This window comes from Falco rusticolus, chromosome 7 (genome assembly GCF_015220075.1).
Source record: "Falco rusticolus isolate bFalRus1 chromosome 7, bFalRus1.pri, whole genome shotgun sequence".
NCBI classification, from domain to species: Eukaryota; Metazoa; Chordata; class Aves; order Falconiformes; family Falconidae; genus Falco; species Falco rusticolus.
This window is the reverse complement of record NC_051193.1, coordinates 66,980,242-67,002,134: the sequence shown is the minus strand read 5'-3', so window position 1 is coordinate 67,002,134 and position 21,893 is coordinate 66,980,242. Positions and strand designations below refer to the sequence as shown.

Sequence of the window (21,893 nt, the reverse complement as noted above, 5' to 3'; positions counted from 1 at the left end):
GCCCTGAGGTCACCCCTCAGCCTTCTCTTCTCCCAGCTGAACAAACCAGTGACCTCAGCTGCTCCTCACGCATCCTTCCCTTGAGACCTTTCACCAACTTGGTCACCCTCCTCTTGGACTCTGACAGTTTGATGTCCTCCCTGCGCTGGGGTGCCCAAAGCTACACACCGTACTCGAGGTGGGACAGTCGCCCCCCGACCGGCTTGCTGTGCCACACCTGATGCACCCCAGGGCACTCCGGCCCTTTCGGCTGCCAGGGCACACTGTTGACTCCTATTCAACTTGCCATCAACCCAACCCCCCATCCCTTTCCACAGGGCTGCTCTCCAGCCTCCCACCCCCCAGTCTGTATGTCTAACCACAATTACCCCATCCAAGGTGGAGAACCCGGCATTGCTCTTGGTAAACTTCATATGGCTGGTGATTGCCCAGCTCTTGAGTCTATCCAGATCTGCCTGTAAGGCCCTCTACCCTTGAGGCCTTAAGGAATACTGAAATACCCTTAAAGAACAGTAATTACAAACTTTTTTTCTGAAAGTAAGCAAGCAGTGTCTCCAGAACCTATTATGTGTTTCTGCTTCTCTATTTCCACCCAGTCCAATGAAGCTAATGTTTAAGACTCCAAATCTTCTAAAACTACATTTTCACTTCATTCTTTAATAATAAGGAAAATTCCAAAGAGCACAGAAGCGATAGCACTTGCACACTATCAGAGAAGCAAAAAGAAAATTTCCTACAGAATCATCTCCGACCTGTGCATCATCAAAATGTAAGAAATGAAAGAGCCAACACAGTTCATATATTGGCTAAGGCTCAGAAAGGTTTTAAGTATTGCATATACAGCTTAGAGGGATTCAGTCAAGGCACTGGATTCATTTTGCCATATTTTACATCTCGTGATTTCTGTAAGCTCTAGTACAAACACTATGTCATCATGAAAAACTGCCTTTCTCGTATGAAAGTTCAAAGCCACTGAACTAATGTGAGTTAAGACCTATCCCAGATCTTTAGTTTAACTCTAACCTTTCAAAATTTAGGAATTCTATCTAGCTGTTAGGGAGGGGAAAAAAAAAAAGAAAAAAAAAAAGAGGTAGTTTGGAAAGATTAAGACCACATGAAGGATGATTTTATAAACTCCAAGCCCAATTTAAAATAAAGCAAATAATCATGTCCATCCTAATGCCTCTCCAGTTAATTTAAGAGTTCACAATGAAGAAATCTCTTTTCTCATGAGCCTGCCAGCCAGACTTTTCAGTCAAGCCTTGGCAGGGCCAAAGTAAGCTCTGCCAAAGTGCGTGGAGCCTCTGAAATTCAGATTTGGTCTGTGTGAATGATTGAGGCAGATGATTTGGGGTATGGTGTAAAAAGGTTATTCACTCACTAAGTATTAGTTTTCCAGAAACTGCAATAAGAAGGCGAAGGGAAAGGTGAAATGGTCGCTCCATGCTTTTGAGCTGCCCATCTCTCATTTCTAGTGCAAGTGACTTGTTCCTCTGAATCGCTTCCAACACCTTACAACACTTGGCTTTGCAGAAAAGGGCTGCTACCATTATCAGTGCTACACTTCCTAAAATAAACTGTCTTGTAAGTAAACCAGCATAATTATCTTCCAAATTGTCTTAGAGATATTAACTGATCAAAATAAATTTTATTGTAGCTTTAAACCAAAACAAAATTCACACTGGAATAACTGGCATGGTTTTATTTCTGAACTACAACTATACATACCAAATGAAAGCACACTGCAAAAGACATTGAATGCTGTTATTTTTATTGCTAGCTGAAATCAGGATCCTCTCTAATTAAAATAATTAGAATAAGATACGTATTTGAGAGCCTCCAACAAGTATAGAGTATTTATTACATAACTTTTTTCTGAAAGAAGATCTGCTACTTACAGAGCATCCAGATTTGTCCCATTAAAAGCATGGCCTTGGATGCTGGTAAAACCATTATTGTAGAGTTTGCTGCAAGCAAAAAAAAAAAACACCACACCAACCAAAATTAATGTATTTTGGGTTGCTTTAATACCTGAATACCTAACATCTTCTGTATCATTTTTCTTGGCAACAGCACATTTATAGTTGGGTTAATTTTAATCTCTTGAAGAAGCAGCAATTCTAGTCCAAGGTCAAATGAATACCCAGCAGCATTCTTGAGTGTAGCTGAATCAAGAATACCATGTGGCAGATGTGCCATCTTTTACTTCTTTTTACAGCACAGATAGAACTAGACTAGAACACTTTGCTATAACATTCCACTCTCAATCTAAAACCAAGGAAACCAAATTCTGCTAGGACTGATTAAGGAAGGCTAAAGGTACTAGTACCTAGCAGGATAGGTAGGATTTTTCCATCAGGCCTTCCTGAATTTTTAGAATTAATTCTTTTGCTCCCATACAGCACAAGATTTTTTAAAGAATTTTAGAATTCTTCCTTTTCATTCTAGTGTTTTTCCTCCTAGTTCAGGTCATAACTCATTACAGCCATTCTCACTCCCCTCAACCCATTCTTGTGGCTCACATAGAGTGTGACTTGCATAAGTGAATTTTCTTTAACAATTTTCTTTCAGATATGACACATTTGCCACCCATTAATTTTCACAGTATGTACCACTTAGGTTGCAAAAAAGTTAGACACAGTTCTAACCATGCTGTAGCTGTACAGAAGGAGAACTCTGCAAACCTTTCCCTTTCATTTTCTCCAATATAACCATTCATTGGAATTAGGATCGTACAAAAGCAAAACCACTTTGGTCAAGCCAGTTTAAAGAAAAGCAGCAGACCTGATTCAAATCACTGTCAGAAGTTAAGGATTTATGCAAACTAGATTATGGATACTATCTGTCTATGGTGTTTCTCTTAAAAACCAGTAGAGAGTAGAACAGGGATGATTTTTTTTTTTTTTAAAGATTTTACCATATGCTCGAGAGAGGTAATCACTTTTAAGTGACTTAAACTGGAAGAACTTACAGAGTTAGAGATTCATTACAAAGCCCACGGAAAGCATTTGCAGGCACCGAAGTCATGAAAGGATTATCTGCAATTTCACTGGAAAAGGAGACAAAACATCACAATCAAACATCTGCCCAAAACAGTGCTTCTCCAGAACAGTTTTATTATTAATTGTTCTCTGCCTTGATAGTAGATAAAAGTGTCGAATAACTTTAGGGAGCGAGCTGCTGGGGCAGGGGGGTCTGCGAGCCCTGGCGTGCTGTGCGAGCCTTGGTGACTGTAGCAGGTAACAGCACAGACAGGTCCTGTCTCATAAGCCAGAGAATTAGCAAAGTCAATAGTGCTGCGGTGCCAGCCGAGCCAGCCAAGTGCCTTCAGAGCTGGACCCTGCTCTCTCGCTAAGCTGAGACATAGGTAACGCATCGCCCAGAGCAGAGGCTTTTCACTTTATAGAACTGCATCTAGCACGAGGGGAACAACTTGCTGTGCGATCTAACCTAGCGATCAGTCTCAACTCCTGTCCCAATGAGCGTTTTACCACCTGTCATTTCTTAAGTACTTTTTTTACTCCCACTCTTCAGTCTTAATAAATATTATGCATCTTCAGACCAAAACTCTGTTGTGACGAAAGGGACAAAGAACAAGTGAAGAGATTTTACTATGACTAACCTGGAGAAAGGAGGGAGAAAAAAGGTGGTGGAAACAAGGGGCTGTTTGTTTTGTCCTTTTTCCTGCTCTTTCCTGAATCATGTTAGAGCCTGGAAACCAAAATACTCTGCAAATTTTTCTTTTCCTCAGCTTATGGATTAGATGTGGTCTAGCAAGGCCAGACCGTAACGTCCGTGGGCTGAGAAGTCCTAACAATCCCGCACGTGACAGGAACAATTTCATTCCTTTTCTCTGCTATATGTGTGCATATGTATGTGCTAATGCTGAACACTACTACAACCATTTTCATTCCAAGTAGTTTTTACCAATACGTGGTTTCCACCACAAGTTATTTTAGTTTGACATTTTTCAGGTTGGTTCACTTTTTTGTAAACAAACATTTACGTGCAAATTGCTTGACTTCAAGGGCCAATACCAATACAGTTAATGCTTTTCCCCCAGCTATACATTATTCAACATTTAGAAACCTATTCTTCAAGAGCAGATTTTTTTCTTGATGAAAGAAACAAAAAGGCGATCTTTTATTGAATAGCAGCGTTTAGAAATACCTCCCTTGAACATGCAGGTCTATAAAAAGTCTGTGGCATATAAATCCCATGTTTGTTTTTGTTAGTAATATTGATCAAAAATTTTCAAGGTAGAAATAAAATAATGTTTTGGTATCTGCCACTTAGAAAGTCACTGAAATGGTTGGAAGCAAGGACACAGATGGTCATATAAATGGCTTCTATTCCATCTAGCCTATTTAGTTCTTGGTTCTTTCTACTTAGTAAACGTAGTGTTTAGTTTACAATTTAATAGAGCTTAGCCTAAGCTAAATGGTCTTTGAGGAACTCCCTAATAGCTCTTAAGATGTAGACATCCCTCAGAGCTCTAGGTAGACTAAATTTCAATCTCAGAAGCCTACAGCCAAGGCAAACACAGCAGCTCCAGGTATGGAACACAAGCTAGCACAAGGCTTAGCTCTAGTATCAAAAGATCCTTGGGAGGGAAGATCTTGTTGTTCACTACAGGTCTAGAGTCTTTAGCAAAATAATCAGCATTTCTACATCGCTCTGAAGTTCATCTTGCCAATGGGAGACCATGCATACAGTAGGGACTGACCATTCTTGGCTAAGAACGTCCCTTAGCAGCAGAGAAACAACGCCTGACAATTAATCACATCCTTGTAAGCACCTTCTAGCATAAAACTTCTCCTTTTTAACAGCCTTTCACACAGCCCACCCAGCAGCCAAGCCTCCTCCAGCTGAACACTGCTCCAGTATAAGCTTGTTAACTTCTCTCTAAGACTAAGTAGTGACCAAAATATTTTTACTTTGTGCCGGTTTCCAAAGTCTTCATCTGAGCTGTTCTTCCTCCTTCATTTCATTAAAAGCTAGAATTTGCACTTAAATTGCAGGTTAGGGCACAAGGATGGGTGTCATCTTTGTTTTCTGAATAACAATAAACACCTGCTTTTTTTACCGCAGAACCCTTTGATTCTGAAACATCTTTAAGGATAATACTAGGAGATGTCTCTGCCCCCATTTTTGTTCCTATTTTCTTTCTCCAAGAAATTGTTCTGCAATTTGCCTCAAGCCACGTTAAAATAAAAAATAAAAAATAAAAAAAAAAAGGAGGGAAAGGTGTGTCTTTAGCTCAGCTAAATGGGTTTTAAGGTGTGAGAAAGGAAGAAGATCTTGTGTTATGTAGGATTGCCTCATGTGAACAAACCCAACTAAATTACCCAAGTTTGCTAATAGGAAAATTCTTTCCAGCTGAGGGCTTTAATTAATGAGAGATGGCTCCACCTAGGACATCTATCTTAAAAGTAGCCAACTGTCAGTCCTGGTGCTTTGGTCTTTTGGTGGGACTATAGACATGTGTCTGAAATGTGGCTCTGTAAGTGAGGCTGGGCAAGGGTATTTAGACAAATTGTTCATAGAAGCTTATGCTGTCAATCTCAACATGTTATTCAACTATTATGGAAAAAGGAGCGACAGAAGGGAGATGGATAGTTGTCTTTCTTAAGGACATGCTGTGCCAGCCTGAGCCAAAGGCTGTCATGAAGCCATGGTACTCCTGGACTAGCAACTTAAAAGTACTGCTTTATTTCTTAGCTTTGGAAATTTGCTTTTAAAGCTCCTTTTCTGTTGTCTTTATTAAAATGTTAATTGTACCATAGTTTGGGTAAAATAAGTCTTCACCAAAAATCTTCCTAAAAATGTGAGCTCATCCAATGCTGAGCTTTTTATGGGTGTCATGATAAACAATTGCTCTCAAGATTGTCCAGTTCTGCTTTTGAGCCTTCTGTGCTCAGGGCAGGGTCAGAAGAAAGGTGGCGTGTGGCCAGCAGAGGTTATGATTGAGCAATATAGGAGCTCAAGGAAGAGTAGTATCAGAAGAAGTGCAATGTGAGCTCACCATGGCAGCACAAACTGGTTAGAAGAATGCTGATACAGCCTGCTAACACGAAGTCATTGTATGTCAGACCAGGTCCTGTATGTCACGCTAGTCTGACTTCAGACTAATTCAGGTATTTCACAGCCATTACAAAGCTAAACCAAAATAAAGCAGAAGGCCTGCGGAAGCTGTGTATTACTTGCCTTGGCTAATTCAAGAGCAATGCATTTGTGTGTCCGTATCTCTCATCCAGGTCAAATGTCTAGTGCTAGGTGACCTGGCATTTTTCAGGTTTGGTACTAATGATAATTGAAATACGGCTTGACAAAAAAGTGCTGTGTCAGCATTTTTTTCTCCAGAACAGAAACCTTCACCACAGGTTTTCTTGGGATCTGAGGATGGCAGTATTCCCACCAGCTGTGAGGACAGATACTTACAGTAAAAAGTTCACATCAGATGAGTAGATTTTGTTGAGGTCTGGAAATGCTTTGAGTCCAGTATTAAAAATACCACTGAAGGAGAGAAGCAACAGAAAGAATTATGTGTACTTGATCACTGAACAACAGCAAACAAGGTACTGAAAGCATTCAGCAGTGCCGGACGGTTATTTCATTCTCTCTATTGTCAATCAGTTCACTTATAATCAGCTGTCCCAAAATCAAAGAATGCAAGAACAATTAAAAAAATTTCAAAATAACAGTTTTATGATAAATTATAGAATCTAAAAAATGGGAACACAATATGATAAGACAGCTAAGTAGATCTGCAGAGGGAAGCAGCCTATGAGGTGAATACGGAGAAAAAAACCCTATAACTTTGGATTCACTTGAGATACTAAGGCTGCTTCAGACAATAGTTGGGACCCCCAAGTCCTCTTTCATTGATGCTACGAGCTGTTCAAATAGCTCTAAAAAGGGAAACTGTCTTGAAATGTGAATACAGTTAATGCCCCTTATTTCTGAACTCCTGTGGAGTGGAAATAACTTAAGAAAATAAAATTATCAATTTTTACAACTATTTTCCTGAAATTAAATTGTTTTGACTACTTTTTTTTTACTACTTTCAGATCTATAGGAAAAATCTTCCCTCCTCCCCACAGCACACACGGTCCTTTTTAGAGTCTTCCAAACATTACTCAAAATCCCAGAAGTTATTATCTTTCTTATCTCTTTTTCCTGTGCTATAATTTTAGAATTTCATGGTTTGGTTACTCTGTGCTGCTTTTTAGAAACTTCATGGGAATACAGAGAATTCTTCAGGATTTCTTTCTGCCATAGAGGACATACGAAATCTGGTGTCTATAGACGGCCTTTTCACATCTATCTAGCAGATATGCTTTAAAACCCTGTGTAAATACCTATTTAAATATAAAACATGTGTATATTTCTGTTGTGTCCCTTCTTCCCATTATTAAGAATGATGAAATTACTGATGAATTTGTGAACATGTTTTCCTTTCTTGCAAAAGTCATCAAAGTTCCACCCCCTACCCTAGTCAGATTTCTGTCATTAAAATCAAGCAACAGTGAAAAATATTGCAATCAGGTCCACAAAGAAATGCAAAGAAAAAAACCCAGCTATAGCATAGTTATCTGTGAAGCTTAAATGCAAACTTGTTACAGGTGCTAAATACTTACAGGTATTTCAAAAGTGGAAGGTTCTTAAAGGCATCTGGATCTATGTAATCCAAGTTTCTAAGATTTCGAAATTCACTGTAAAAAAAGGAGGAGCATTTACTACATTGATCATTAATTATTTATCATAAAAAGAAATCAGCAATGTTAAAATGAAATTTCAGGAATGCAATGCCTGCGATGAACTTTTGTACTGGCCAGCACTAGCTGAAGACCACTGTGCATTCTGAGCAATCTTACAATGATGAATTTTCATCTGGATAGAAGAAATGAAATAGAAATAGTAATAGTAATAGAATAGTAAACCTGGAGACTGCCTGGTTTAAGAGGGGAAGAAGCACCTGAGATCTGATTATGGATCCTTTGTCTGCATGGTCTTAAAAATTAAAGCAGTAGCCTGTGGTAATGGCTGTTACTCTGAAGATGGTAAGAGTTGTGTGTCTGCAAGGTAGAGTAAAATGAAAAGTTAAGGAAAACTTTTGGGTTTGATGTATAATAATCCTATCAATTTATAACCATCTATTTAGCTTATGATTTTATGTCCTATTTTTCTGGTTACTCCCTCCATGTCTCTAACAGTATTTTGTATTATTTTTCCTGTCTTTTTTACGGAACTCATCAGTGGATCCAAAAGATGGCTCAGGTCACTGAAATTAACTGCATGCTGGGACTTGAAATGGACGCAGCATTCACTATATAGCCATGTCCAGCAGGGTAGAGCATGGTGTATCTCTTTGCTTTATACTGATGCAAAAGGTAACGTTGACTTCATTCCTTATGTCTTCTGTCCACAGTTATGGCTTTAAATACTTTTACCCAGCTGACAGCTTGGTCTGCAGATGGCTTTTTAGACTGGACATATTGAAGAACCGGCCTGACACTGATCATGGCTATGGTCATGTTTGGTGCTTTCTGTCGGTGTGTTGATGGGGCTGCTGCCCCTCCAGCCATCTTGATCGTTGCCTGGCATCATGACTCTCCTCATTTTCCTGAAATGTTTGTCTGTGCCCTTAGTGCAATTTTCCTCAATCCTTCTCATTCCTCTTCCTTTCAGCAGATTTATTTCTTTTCTATCCAGAACGACAGGCTGCACCAATCACTGTGCCAAAATTCCCCATCTAGTCTCAGTGGACCTACCAAATTTTCATCTTTTTGAAAAAAAACCCCACCCATACCTGTCCCCATCACACGCACACTTTTCCTTTCCTGGCCTTTTTGCCGCCTGCAGAAGGTATTGCCCTTTTTGTATGTTTGCTTCTACTTCTTTACCTTAAACCAGCTCTGGACTTAAAACTCAGCTGGAAAAACTCTCAGCCATTCCTAATATAGAAACCATAAAGAAAGAATAGTGCCAGTCTTCCTCCTGAGACTAGCCGTGGAGCACTGGGCTGAGGGAAGCACTTCTTGCTACCTGTATAGAGAAATCTGATGAAGGTGACAGGTATAAATGGCATGGTGGTGCGGGTTGCGTGGGTGATGTTCTGGTCTTAGTGCAAGAAGGGGTGCTACTGGGCAGAGACTCCATGGGCAGAAACTGGTAGTATTTAATTTACCATGCCCTAATAGTGCCAAGTAACTTACAGGTATCAGGAAGTTGGGTTTTAAGGGTACCTCTGCCACTGGAATAATTTTTACGGGATAAAATCAGCCCAACCAAGTTGTCTAAGAAACAAAAGCGGGAAAAGAGACATAAGACAGTAGATAAATCAGTATGTAGATACAGGTACCAAGACTCTCTATGTACTGTTGTACTAACAAACTAGTTCTGCTCTACCTTTGAAGTCTTCAGTTTTTACTCTGTTTACTCCAACATTGTAGGGAGATAAGGATTTAACTTTTACTTGTGTGTTAAACTGATTCAATTAATACCCATACTACTGCTATTATAGTGCTGTATTCAAATATTCTTTATGTCTGTTAGCTACTTTGAACAGTATTGTTTCTGTATTTTAAAGAAATCTTCTCCGTGTCAGTCTCTTGCTTCTCTCAAATTATTTCATTACTTACGTAGCTATCACACTCCCAACAGTGGAATTTGCTCCATCAACTTTAACTGACATGTTTTTTTGCATCACTGACTACATTTAAAACGCTGGACTCATGAGCGTCCTGGCCAGATACTCCTCTGTTGTGGACGAAACATATTCCAGGGAAAGACAGTCTTTAGATCATCCTTCAGCCTGGCAATGGATAAAACATTGGAGTACCATGGAGTGATCAGGTTTTGATTTGTTGTTACTCATAGTATTCTGCGTAATGATTTGGATGAGGCTACTGAAAGTAAGAATTCGACATCTGCAGATGGTACTAAAATTGAAAGCACAAAATGATGCGATGAGATTCAATCAGATTATGATTTAGGAAGTAACTGGTCCATGAGAGGGCATGTGCTGTTTAAAAAAGGCAAATGAAAAACTAATTAATCTGGGAATAAAAGATGTAAAACTGCCAGATGAGACAGTTGGCACGGCAATCAGAGAAAAGCTTAAATAATGTGAGTGAGGAAATCAATATGATTCAGCTGTACGTTGAGGAAAGGTTTATGTCCCTGCTGTTCAATTTCCTTGAATTGGTAATGTTTTAATGTATACTGTATTTATGTTTGCATTTCATCCTAAACATTGTATTACAAAGCTTTCTTAAAGAAGAGGATGACAGGTATAAAAAGATAAAAGGTGACTTGACCAAAGTGAATGCTATGCAGTAGAAAAAAAATCAGGTGAAAAATCCAATTTTCCCTATTTCTAGTCCAGAAAAATGTGCCTCTTGCTGTTGACTGGCTGTGAATATGTGGCCTCTCATTTCATATGCATGAAAAAGAGAAAGATCTTCAAATTCAGTTCCATTCATAAACTGTGCTGCTGTCCTTATTTTGCACACTCAAACATCATTAATGGCAGAGTACTGGATGATTCCCCTCCTAAAATCACGGATTTAAAGGGTATCTATAGCTCCATCAGTATTGGAGCCTATGAAGCTAAGCCCCTAAGGATAAAAGATATTTGAATAGTTATGATCTCATCAGTTAACATCAGTTAACAGGATAGTGATACACAAACTGGATTTCACAATTTCTTTTACATTAATCACTTTTGAGCAATATACTCAAAGGTGCCTAAATGTTACATGATAGTAATTTTCAAATAATAATCAAAAGACTGCTGTGGTGAAAGGATTACTTCCAAAGGATCCAAAAAACTAAGAAAAGCGAGTTTGTTATCGGTAGATTCATCAGACAGGGTTTGCACTTTTATCAGTAAGCTTTTCTGAATTGGTGAAAAGATTGAAACCCACTGATTTAGAAAGTTAAGGTTCCTTTCAAAAGTAGCTGTAGGAAAACTTAGTAGTTTTAGCCACCTAGAATGCAGATAAAGCCAAAGAGTATGCTTAAAAATGCCTAGCAGGCTAGTTGCCAGGTATCTGAGTGTCTATGGGAGCTGATCTTAAGTGACTTTTGAAATGGAACTTTGACACGCTCTATAAATACAACTTAATCTTAACACACAGTGCTTAAATTCTGCGTTCAGCAGCAATGTAACATTCTGAGTCCTTCTGGGAATGAAGTGCTTTAAAGATGTAAAAAAAACCTAAGGTGGCTAATAGGCATCTTTGTTGACCATTGATGCAGAGAGGCAAAATGTGCCCTGAACAAACATTTCACTTTGCAGTCCTAACTAAAATTACTTAGAGATGATCATAAAAAAGAAGGATGCTGCTACCTACCCACAAGATAACAGAAATACCTGTGGAATATTTACAAAATTATTCAAAGCCACTTTACAAACTATTCAGCTTCTGCATTACTTTTAAAAGCACAGAAAATGATTAACAATTGGCTTATTTGTGCTTTAAAGGCCGTCAATGTTTTAGATTTTATTTCTGGCACTCAGAATAGAAATTAAAAATGTACTTGGTTTCCAGTCAAACCACCACCTGACTGTCCATGAACAGCTACTCAGTTTTGCTTTTTAAGGAAAACACTCAAAAAACTTGAACACATCAAGAACAGATGTGCAGAGAAATTCACTTGATGATATAAAATCCTGTGTCAAGACTTACAAATAACTATGAACTTATCTTCAGTTACAAAGATATATTTAGTTCCAAATCCAAATGAATTTTAAAATGAAACTAATAATAAGAACTATTTGAATATTAGTCTAATTAATTCATGAGACGTAAGTTCACCAGATAACTTCTAGAAACTTTAATGAACTACTTAGCATCCTATATGAATTTAGTAACATAAAAAAAGGCACAAACATTTACCTATTTCAGTGGTCTCTAAATTTCATTCCCCAGACATGTCTTTCATACCTGCCTTTCAATACTGGCACATCCTTGAGTATGTTGAAACCCAGATTTTCAATTTAACACGAGAAACTCACTCTTAGGGGAGGCACTTCTGCTTTTCAGCATTGGTTGCTCTCTCTCTACAGTAACAGTACTGATATTATCATTGCTTGCTTTTTTAAAAAACCTTTCTGTTTCACACCATGTAAAGTAAAAGGAAAAAAAAATATAGAAAATAAAGCAGTGTTGAGAGATCATGTAGTTTATCTCTTTCTCTGATTGAAGATTAAATAGATTTACGGAATTTCTGATTACACAGCCTTAAAGACCTCCAGTGATAGGGACAATCTCCCTAGGAAAACACTTCTAGTGTTTACTTACGTTATCCATATGAAAACATTTCCTAGAGTCTAACATGAATCTTGCATTATCTAAGGTTATTATTACTTTTTCTTTGTCAGACATCAATGTAGAAAATGGGTTGTAGCTTTCACCCCTTGCAACAACCTTAAAAGATGTATCTGCTTCTGGCACACTTTGTTTCTGAACACAAAAGCCTTTCTTCTCTGACAGTATTTTCTGGATCCATCATGACCGACAGTGCTCTCCTGTGGAACCTCTGCAAACACAAACCTTCTCTGAAATATGCCAAACTGCAACTCATCTGAGCTTTACAACACTGGCACACTTTCCATTCCTTCATTTGGATCGGTAATGGAAACATGGAAGAGTAGCAGATGCAGAATGCATCCTATCAAGCTGTATTCAACACACGACCTTCACGTTTTGACAGGGAACTGCTGAAGGACAGGGACTCCCTGGAGGCAGGTATCCTACCACCTGCGTAACCACCCTAGTGCCTCATTTGGTGAGGACCGGGCAGAACAAAAAGGTATAAAACCACTTCCCAGGCACCTTTGTCCATAATGTTCCCATTCCATTTGATAACCAGATAAACATGCTTAATTTCGCTAGTGCACTTCTGGAATAATTACTTATTATTCCTCATGTCTCCAGCTAGCACCATTTTGCTCTGTGCCTTGTCCCTTCTGATTTTATTTCTGGTGCTTCTATTAACTGTTTTACACTTACCTTCAGTAATTTGACAGAACTAATTCTTAGTTGCCAGTTTATTTCAACTTGTCATCAAGCTGATAATGGAATCCCACACACTTTTCACTACACCCCTTACATTTCTATGGGAGGATACAGAGGAGCAAGGGAACCGAGAAGATGGGGGGAAAGAAAACACAAGTCAAAAAAAGAGACTGGCTCCACATTACAGAGAAAGGAAATGAGAAAGGGACTATTTAGCCACAAAGGAGACAAGAATGACAATTCAAACATCCCCAAATTTATTTTATCACTGTATTCATTCATTTAATTACAGTACTTACATATGAGTGACTTTACTTAAACTGTTGAAGGAATGGGCCTCCAGACTCCGAAGCGTTTCATCTATGGAGATGTAGCTAAACACCAGCAAACAGAAAAAGAAGCAAATCTCAGACCTTGGCAAGCCATGGCTAGCGCCCATCGTGCCTCTTTTTTTTCCTCACTCTTTTTCACATCCAGCTGCCACAACTCTGCCAGACACACGGACAGTGTCTGAGGGACGACCTTTTAACAGGATTTTGATTTTGACTGATGCCTTATATGCATACCGTACTGCAGAATACAGTTAAATAATACCTCCCCCCCCCCCAAGTGCTATTAAGCAGCAAAAGCAAACTAATAATAATAAATAATTTCACATTTCAGAATCATATTTCTTCCCTTTCCCCCATCTAAGACCACCTTGGAATCCTCTAAGGAGATCTAGCCCTAGATAAATTTCTCTGTATCAAAGAATTAAAAAGGAAGGAAAGAAACAAAGATGGTCCTTGGGCCATTGCTACGACTGCTGCAATTTCTCTGGGAAGAAACAGATCATCAGGGCGACCGATGTTTTGAGATTTTTGAGGGGAAAAATGTGCTTTAACATGAATTTAGAGAGAAACTAGCCATACAGTGAATGTCGTAAAGGATGCAAGGAGTAACGTGGCTCAGAAGCTTAAGAAATATTTATTTGCACAGTTTAGACTGCGTAGCATTTGTACTGCCAGTAATCTACCAAATGTGATAAGAAAACAGCTCTACAGAATCTCTCCACCATCATTCGGAGGATGATAATACTGCAACTACTGTTAAAGGTTTTGAACTGTGAATAAAGTTGCAATACAACTAACTGGTGCTGATTTTCAGACTAACTAACTAATTACTGTTTGGGTTAAATTATCTGATTCTGTCTTTCAAAATATCTCCTAGTCTTAAAATTAATTAATGCTGGAATAGCATTTAAAAGATGTATTATTGTATTTTATTTAGTTTTCTAATCATATTTTATATCATATTTCTGATCTGTAGAGCTTTTAAAATAATTGGAATGCCTTGTATATTCTTTATGTTTATTATTATAATTACAACATTTAAGCACTATCTTTTGATACTCTTGATCAAAGTTACTGACTCAGTTTTTAATATTTTGCATGGTTACAAAAACCCTGAGCAACTTAATCATTACTTTAAGTGCAGAAAATTAAATTGACTAGAAGAGTCTTAGACATTGATTTTAGATGTCAATATAAAATAAAATATAACAATGAAGAGACTGTATTATGTGCCTTTCCTCCCTTTTAATCACTAGACCTGCAAAGACCTAGAATAATACCTAACTTAAAAATATCCAACTGATGGTTTACATCAGCTCTAATTGGGTTGTGTTCCTTAAACAAAACAGCAAAGATTTTTAACAATCTTTCCATTTTTTTCCAGTAACAGTATTAAGAGTGATAATAGTAAAGGGCAAATTAAAATATGATCATTTAATCCAGGACGGCTTTTTAATACCATCAATTATGGATCAGATTTTTATATTTTGTGGAAATTTTAAAGAAGGTAAATTTTTACTTCTTTCAATGGATATTAAAAAACATTTTAAATGTTTAAAAAAATTGGAAAGAATACTTGTGACCAGCGCATGCTCTAACAACCCATCCAGCAGATGCCTAACACCACTAACTGTTCCAAAGGAATTTATGTCCTCTCCAGACTGGAGCTAAAAGCATATTACCTGAACTCATTTTAACCCTTCTAGCATGAGATTTACTTTTTATTGGTCACTTTGGAGATGTGTTCAACAGTGTTTGAAAAGGTACCAGGAAAGTAAATAGTAGAAATCGTATGACCAAGAGATTCTCTTTCTACAGTAGTATTGCTTTCACAAAGCTATTTGCCTCTTCCAAAAGGAAAGAAGATAATAACAGAGGAATAGAATAAAGTATTTCCGGTCTGTACCTCTGAGTTAGATGTTTATGTGAGATGCTTTAATTTTGTTTTCCTGTAAGCAATAAATGTCTATTGCCCAGGAAATTGGAGTTTCAGCCTTCAAAGAAAACTAATTATTCCATTTTAACAGACCCTACATTTTAACACACCAACAGATAGGCTATATCGATGGCACAGTAAAAAAAAAAAAAATTGTTCTATGTAGCAAACAGCTATATATAAATCAGCTTGACAGAAAATGAAATTAAAAACTGATAATGAACAAACGTTGCAACCCCATGCTGGGGCTAGGAATTAGATGGTACTTTTCATGTGCTCTGCGATCAGAAGGGGTCACCTTACGTTGGGTGGGCAAGTGCTTTGCTCTCATGAGAAAAGAGGCAGAAGAACGGCAATGGGGATTCCCCCCCTCCCTCACCCTACCGCCACCACGTCTCTTCCCACCACATTGCACATCACATTTTTACTATCCTGCTTGGCTTGGAGCTGATTGAGTTACAGTTTTATATCTTTCAGCTGTGGGACAAAAGTGGGAAGGAAACAGCTTGTTTTCTTTGCGTGTTGACCTCCACTCTTCTGCTTCATAAGCAGTTGTATTTGTGTACATTAATTAAACCACATCATCATTGATGACAGGAAAAGGAGTAGTTTTATTTGTTTTAGTGTCATCTAGATAAACAACCAAAAGCCCACAGAAACACATTGAAAATCTCCTCTGAGACAGGAATGTCAAACAGAAGCATGTATTAATGGTGCATAAACATTTACTTCCAAGTGTTCAGAGTCCCTCCAAGAACCTTTGGGCTCTGGCTAATGAGCACGTAATACAACACGTGAAGTGTAAGAAATACAAACCATAGCAATCGGAACTGGAAGGAGTTGCCTCAGAAGAAGAGGGGAAGCGTGTTAAAATTGCCATTTTGAAGGCGTGTTACAATTCAGCACCTCCTCTCCTACCAGCTGTGTTTAATTTGCAGGATTTTAAAATGCCTTCAACACCCATCATGAATACAGTCATAGCTTAAATACCAAATGCTTCAAAGCAAGTCTGTTTGCAGGTACACTTTAATCACCATTGGCCCATTCAGAAAGAGCCTGAGAACACCCGATTTAAAGCAGAGCAGCATGTGGCGGTAGCTGCAAGGCACCTCCTGCCCTTTTCTTCCTTCTCTCCATCTTCCCTCACTTTTTTCCAGCCTCAGCATCCCCTGTGCTGCTGTGTTGCTGCCCACACGCCGCCCCTGTTGTCCTCTGCTGCTGATGGAGGGCAGCTTGGTGATGTGAGGGGTACTTCAGAAGAGGACATGGAGGAGAAGGTGATCAGAGCCCTGAGCTGGGGCTGGTATGTGCTGGCACTGGGGAGCGGGCAGGCTTGGGAGCACTGTGGTGCAGATACATGGAGGCGTGGGCAGCCGTGTAGTGGCATTGGCTGTGGGACAGCAGCGTGCATGGGATGTGACGAGGCGCTGCGCTGCACAGAGGGGACAGCACGCAGGGGAAATGTTGTGCTCCGCATGGGGCTGCTGGCAGAGCACACTGTGCAATGTGGGGATGCTGCTGCCTGTGGAGAAGCTGTGGGGAGAATTGCTCTGGGAGCTATAGGTCAGGTGTCTGCGAGCTACTCATGAATGTGACCCCAAAGCATCATCCTGAGCCCAGGAACAAGGTTCCTTATCCTTGACTTTATAATAAAATTACTGAATAATAAAATAACAACAATACTCAACCTGTCCTAAGTCGGTAGGAAATATGAGGTGAATCCCTTCTACCAAGATTTAATATATATGCAACTTTAAGGGTGTAAACCAGAAATTTCTCTTGCATCTGTATACCCTACAACACTTTTTTTTTTTTCAGCGCACTGATGCATTTCTGACAAGAATTAGCTTCTTGTTTCAGCATTTCATTGAAATGCTTTTTGTTCCATTCCTGCGGCAAAGCAGCAGAGGGAAACAATCTCTTCCTCTGGCAATCAAGAATGCATAGATATGCATTCATTTAAGAGAAATGGTAGCTCCAAAATTGTTGTTTAAATAAGGTTCATAAAGAGGACAACTACACTTTCTATTCAGTACAGAGGAAAAGAAGGTCTCAAGACTGTTGACATCAACGAGCAGTGCAGCGCAAGGGTAGCCACTTTCAATGGGACAAATATCGTTGTGAGGCAAATAGGTAGAGGCTGCTGGCTGTGCATTTGTGGGCTGTATCCATGCATGTGTTTACACACAAAGGAAGTGACACAATGAAAGTCCCCCTCACATCACACAAATAATAATGTTGTGGTGAAAGTCCATCCCTAGTCGAGAAATGCCACGGGGTCTCCAATGAAATGAGTTAGAAATAATGCTGGGAGCCGGAAACAAATTTTTAGCCAGGACCAGCAATGGAATATGTTCATTTGTTATGAATGAAACCATTTGTCATATTTTGTGAACTGATAGGAGTGGGGAGTGGGGGGTGTTATAGCCTTATTTACCAAATCTACTTCCATAAATCATCCAAAAATGCCTAGTATGCCTTTCTATATAGCTGGTTCAGGTTATAAGCAATGGGATTGTCACCTGCAGTTCTAAAATGTAAGCAGTGAGATAGCAAAGGTGCAAGAATATTTTCATTTCAGAAGATGTTATACACAGAATTTTGTAGAAGGAATGTGATTTTTAATAAAAGAGGCAAAAGAATAATATCAGAAACAGAACTTACATTCTAGAGATGTTGGGGAGATTGGAAAAAGCATCACTTGGAATTGTTCTTAGATGAGTCTCCATAAACCTCCTAGAGAAATAGAAGTTTGGCAGTTAGTATCCTTTGGTAAATACAATTTAACGTTAAAAATTCCTACACAATTCCAGCTGTGCTCCAATATTTCTGTTTTTATCTTCCCTTTTCCCAACGTTTCCATCTTTGCCTCATTTCTATTCCTGTTTCATTATGTGGCTTGGTTTGCTTGGTGTGCTCCCTCCACCTAAATTACAATCTTCTGCTCCGTCTCTACTAGGAACTCAGTATTCAGTGGCAACGATCGACCTTCCAAAACTCCAGAGCATCAGCAGCAAACATATTTGCCCATTGAATAAATGAAGTATTAAGAATATAAGCACTCTTAATCATTTCACGCTCCACAAAGGTATTCCATCCCTCATTCAGAGTAAGAAATTCAGGTATACCAGCCAAAATTGAATTACAGCAATTGCATACTGCCTCCACAGAATTCTCCATATACTTTGTAATAAATACAACATTCTTGCTCTCTAAACCTCTGATGGGGGGATGGCATGTACACTGTTGTTTTTTGGCTTAAACCCAGTTAATGACGGACTTCAGGAGAGCATAGAATTATGTATCTCACCCATCTGCAGGAAGCTGCAGAAAACCAGGCAATATGTAAGGGAGATAGTTATCAAAAGCCAAATTCTTAACTGAATGAATCTCTAGCAGACTGACTCATCCAAAAAAGGAGAAAATGCTTTGGAAAATTAGCCTATAATGTCTGTTTAAGTTACAACCTGTCATTGCTAGATGAAGTGCTCTTTGGTTTTCCAGTCCATCTGGGAATACATTTATATATTTTATAGTCAATGAATAGTCTGAAGAATAATCAAAACCAAATTACAAACTTTTCCCACAGCTGCTGTTTAAGAACAGCTCAGTAGAAAAGAAATAAACAAATGAGGATGATTTCCTAATTGTCTTTTCTGTTTCATAATATGAATTATCTGATTATAATAATTATATTTGATTTACACAGACAAAAATATCGCCATCTTAAGATCGGTCAAGCTTCTGGAACTTGCATAAAAGAAATAAAAATATCTGTAGAAATTCTGAAAACTTTCATTTTGAGTAAAAATATAAATCAAGAGAATGTACACGCTTATCATCTCAGGGGGGGGCTCTGCCTACTTCCCAACTCCATATACCCATTACAAGAATGAGCAAGGAGAACCTAAAGACTTCTAGTTTTCCAGCAGTGGGCTGATGTTTCTCCTGACCTCAATACACCCAGCTCCTACCAAGACCCAACCAAGGGGGTGTCAGTTGGTCCAAAGGTATACTTGGCTGTTCCCCTGCACCCATAGCACCTTGACACCCCATACCAGTGCTCTCCCATCCTTCTCCCTCCTCTAGCTCATGTTACCACTTTCTTCTGTTACCACAGTCCTAGACAAAATATTTGTACGAAACAGCTGCTTAGTCCAGCACAGCGCGCTGATCTTGCCATTGTGTTTCAACATCTGTCCGTATGTCCAGGCCTTTGAGGAAGCTGACAGTGATGACTGAGGAAGTTCTGGTTGCAGAGTTTAACAAGTCTTAAATAGAACAGAGTGAATGAGGGACCTCGCCAGGCTAGAGAAATGGGCCAACAGGAACCTCACACAGTTCAACAAGGAGAAAGTGCAAAGCTGAGCACTTGGGAGGAAGAGCCCCATGCACTGGTACCTGCTGGGGCCAAGTGGCTGGAAAGCTGCTTGGCAGGAAAGGACCTGGGGTCCTGGTGGACACCAGGTGGAACATGAGCTAGCAGTGTGCCCTTGCTGCAAAGGAGGCTAAAGGTATCTTGGGCTGCATCAGGAGGAGAAAGCAGTCCTAAGGCTTCTCTCTGAGACTGTTAGAACTCAGAAGCCAAGAAAAACATAGTTTAAGCCACTTCCAACTGTCCAAGCTCCCTTTTAACCTCTCTTATATCCCTCTGGTCCTCTGTTCACCTGCAAAATTCTGACTCACTCAATAGTTATTTCCCATCACCAATCATTACAGAAGCTAGTACGCATAATTCCATGTTCCAGAAAAGCAAGAATTCAAACACCATCTTATGCCTCTTCTTGACCTGCTCTTACGTCAGACACTCATGCCTCTCCGTTTTTGTCAGATAACAGAGTCAGACCCATTAATCATGAGCTACGCATGGGCTGAGTGAGCTCACATTAATCTTTTCTTGACATACTTAAGATTTACACATCCCATCAGAAAAGCCTGGAAAATCTGGGTAATATTTATGAAATAATTATACCAAAATTGCTGTATTATGAAATGACTCTGTATTTATAAATTTCTAGACAAGACCCGTAATACCTCAAGAATAACCACAGCGAAGAAATGTAGCCTTAAAGGCTATTTTTTCACTGAATGGCTGGTAAATTTATTATATTGGCTGGATGTGGGAGTATCATATTTCTCCCTATCTATCTGCTAGAGTAAAGGTATACCAACATTATGCAAATATGACAAAAAAACATATGGGGTACAGGATGTGTTTATAAATGGACTCATAAAGAAAAGAGAGAGTAAAGTATAAATGCAAAGAAATCTTAGGCAGGAGAACAGATAGCCCATTTCATGACAAAAACTTAGTTGTGAGGTGAAACAGCATCCGAGATTGTCAGCAAAGCTAAAAGACTCCCAAGTTCACATAACACACCTATGACATAAAAAAACACGCTAAATAATAGCATGTAGTATATACTGATGAAGTACTTGGTGTTTTTTAGCTGCCATTCTTCAACTACTTGCTGTCTTAACAGGTTGCTGATTATGAGTTCAGATTACGATTACGCAAGAGTCAATGATTTTGCAGCCCATAAAATGGACTCAATACAACAAGTCTGGGGCCAGACTCTTAAGCCAGCCTTTGTGTACAAACACCTGCAAAAGTCCAGTTCTCGCCGAGTTTTAAAAACCTCTGCGCTGATAAATTGCTGCTAATTTTAAGGCACCTCCTAAAGCAATTTTAAACTTTGCAGAAAAAAATATCCGGGCTTCAGTCGCTGTTTGCCAAGTGTGAGTCTGCGGGTAATTATTGGTCAGGGAGCACGAGGCACCAGCGGTGCATAGAAGGCTGTGGCATCGACAGTAACCCTTAGGAGTGGGAAGAAGACAGGCTGAGAAAATTCTCAACCAGAAAGTTCTGCGATGGATCAAAAATGAGAGTAATTTAAACAGACTAGCTTTAGTTTAGCCCAGTCTAACTGCATATAGAGACCACAAACTTACCAACTGCATTAATACACTCTACAGGCTGCAAAAGCAGCAAGTTTTGGAATTCAAAGCCAGAAATAAAAAAGGCAAGACAGGTCAGAGCTTCCAGTGTGGCAGCTGCTGGCACCAACCATAACATGCACTGTGAACTTATGATGAATGATTGAGAATTCATTATCTTAATGGACTGTGATTCTTCCTGTCTTCCATGCATTATAATTTTTCTTTAAAACTGCATGTTTCAATCTGAAATCTAGCAAGTGAGTCCAGTATCCATCCAGCCACAGTATCGTCATGAAGAAAGTAAGCTTTTTCAGAATAGAGGAAAAAAAAAAAATATCGGGAAAATATGCATTAGTTTTCCAAGTAAGAAAAACTGTAAGTATAAGCATTTTAATATTTAATAGGCTCACTTAATATCCTTTCTATATTAAGGCAAAGACATCACATATGAGAATGTTCAATACCATTTAATGAAAACATTGCTTCTGTGCTAACCTGAGTACTACCATTTATTTCTACCTTATTTTTCTCATTCAGATTAAAAGCCTTGATAAAACCTGGGAAAATCTTCAATCTTTATTCTGTAAAATCTTGTAAAAAGAAGAACCCAAAGTCTGAGGTCATTCTCATTACAAACATGCTGTCAGTATTTGCAAA

The 21,893-nt window shown here is 38.9% G+C and overlaps 1 protein-coding gene across 1 annotated transcript in view; it reads right to left on the bottom strand.

Annotated features, from left to right (window-relative positions):
• The window catches only part of TSHR (thyroid stimulating hormone receptor), a 39,818-nt gene extending 25,640 nt beyond the window's left edge, over positions 1-14,178 (bottom strand). Inside the window, exons 1-5 of the mRNA XM_037395561.1 lie at positions 13,328-14,178; positions 7,641-7,715; positions 6,442-6,516; positions 2,972-3,049; positions 1,899-1,967 (exon numbers count right to left, since the gene is read on the bottom strand). Of these exons, the coding sequence (XP_037251458.1) occupies positions 1,899-1,967; positions 2,972-3,049; positions 6,442-6,516; positions 7,641-7,715; positions 13,328-13,467 (437 nt within the window). The 5' untranslated portion in view covers positions 13,468-14,178. The remainder of the gene's footprint in view (positions 1-1,898; positions 1,968-2,971; positions 3,050-6,441; positions 6,517-7,640; positions 7,716-13,327) is intronic.
• Positions 14,179-21,893: the final 7,715 nt, after the last annotated feature.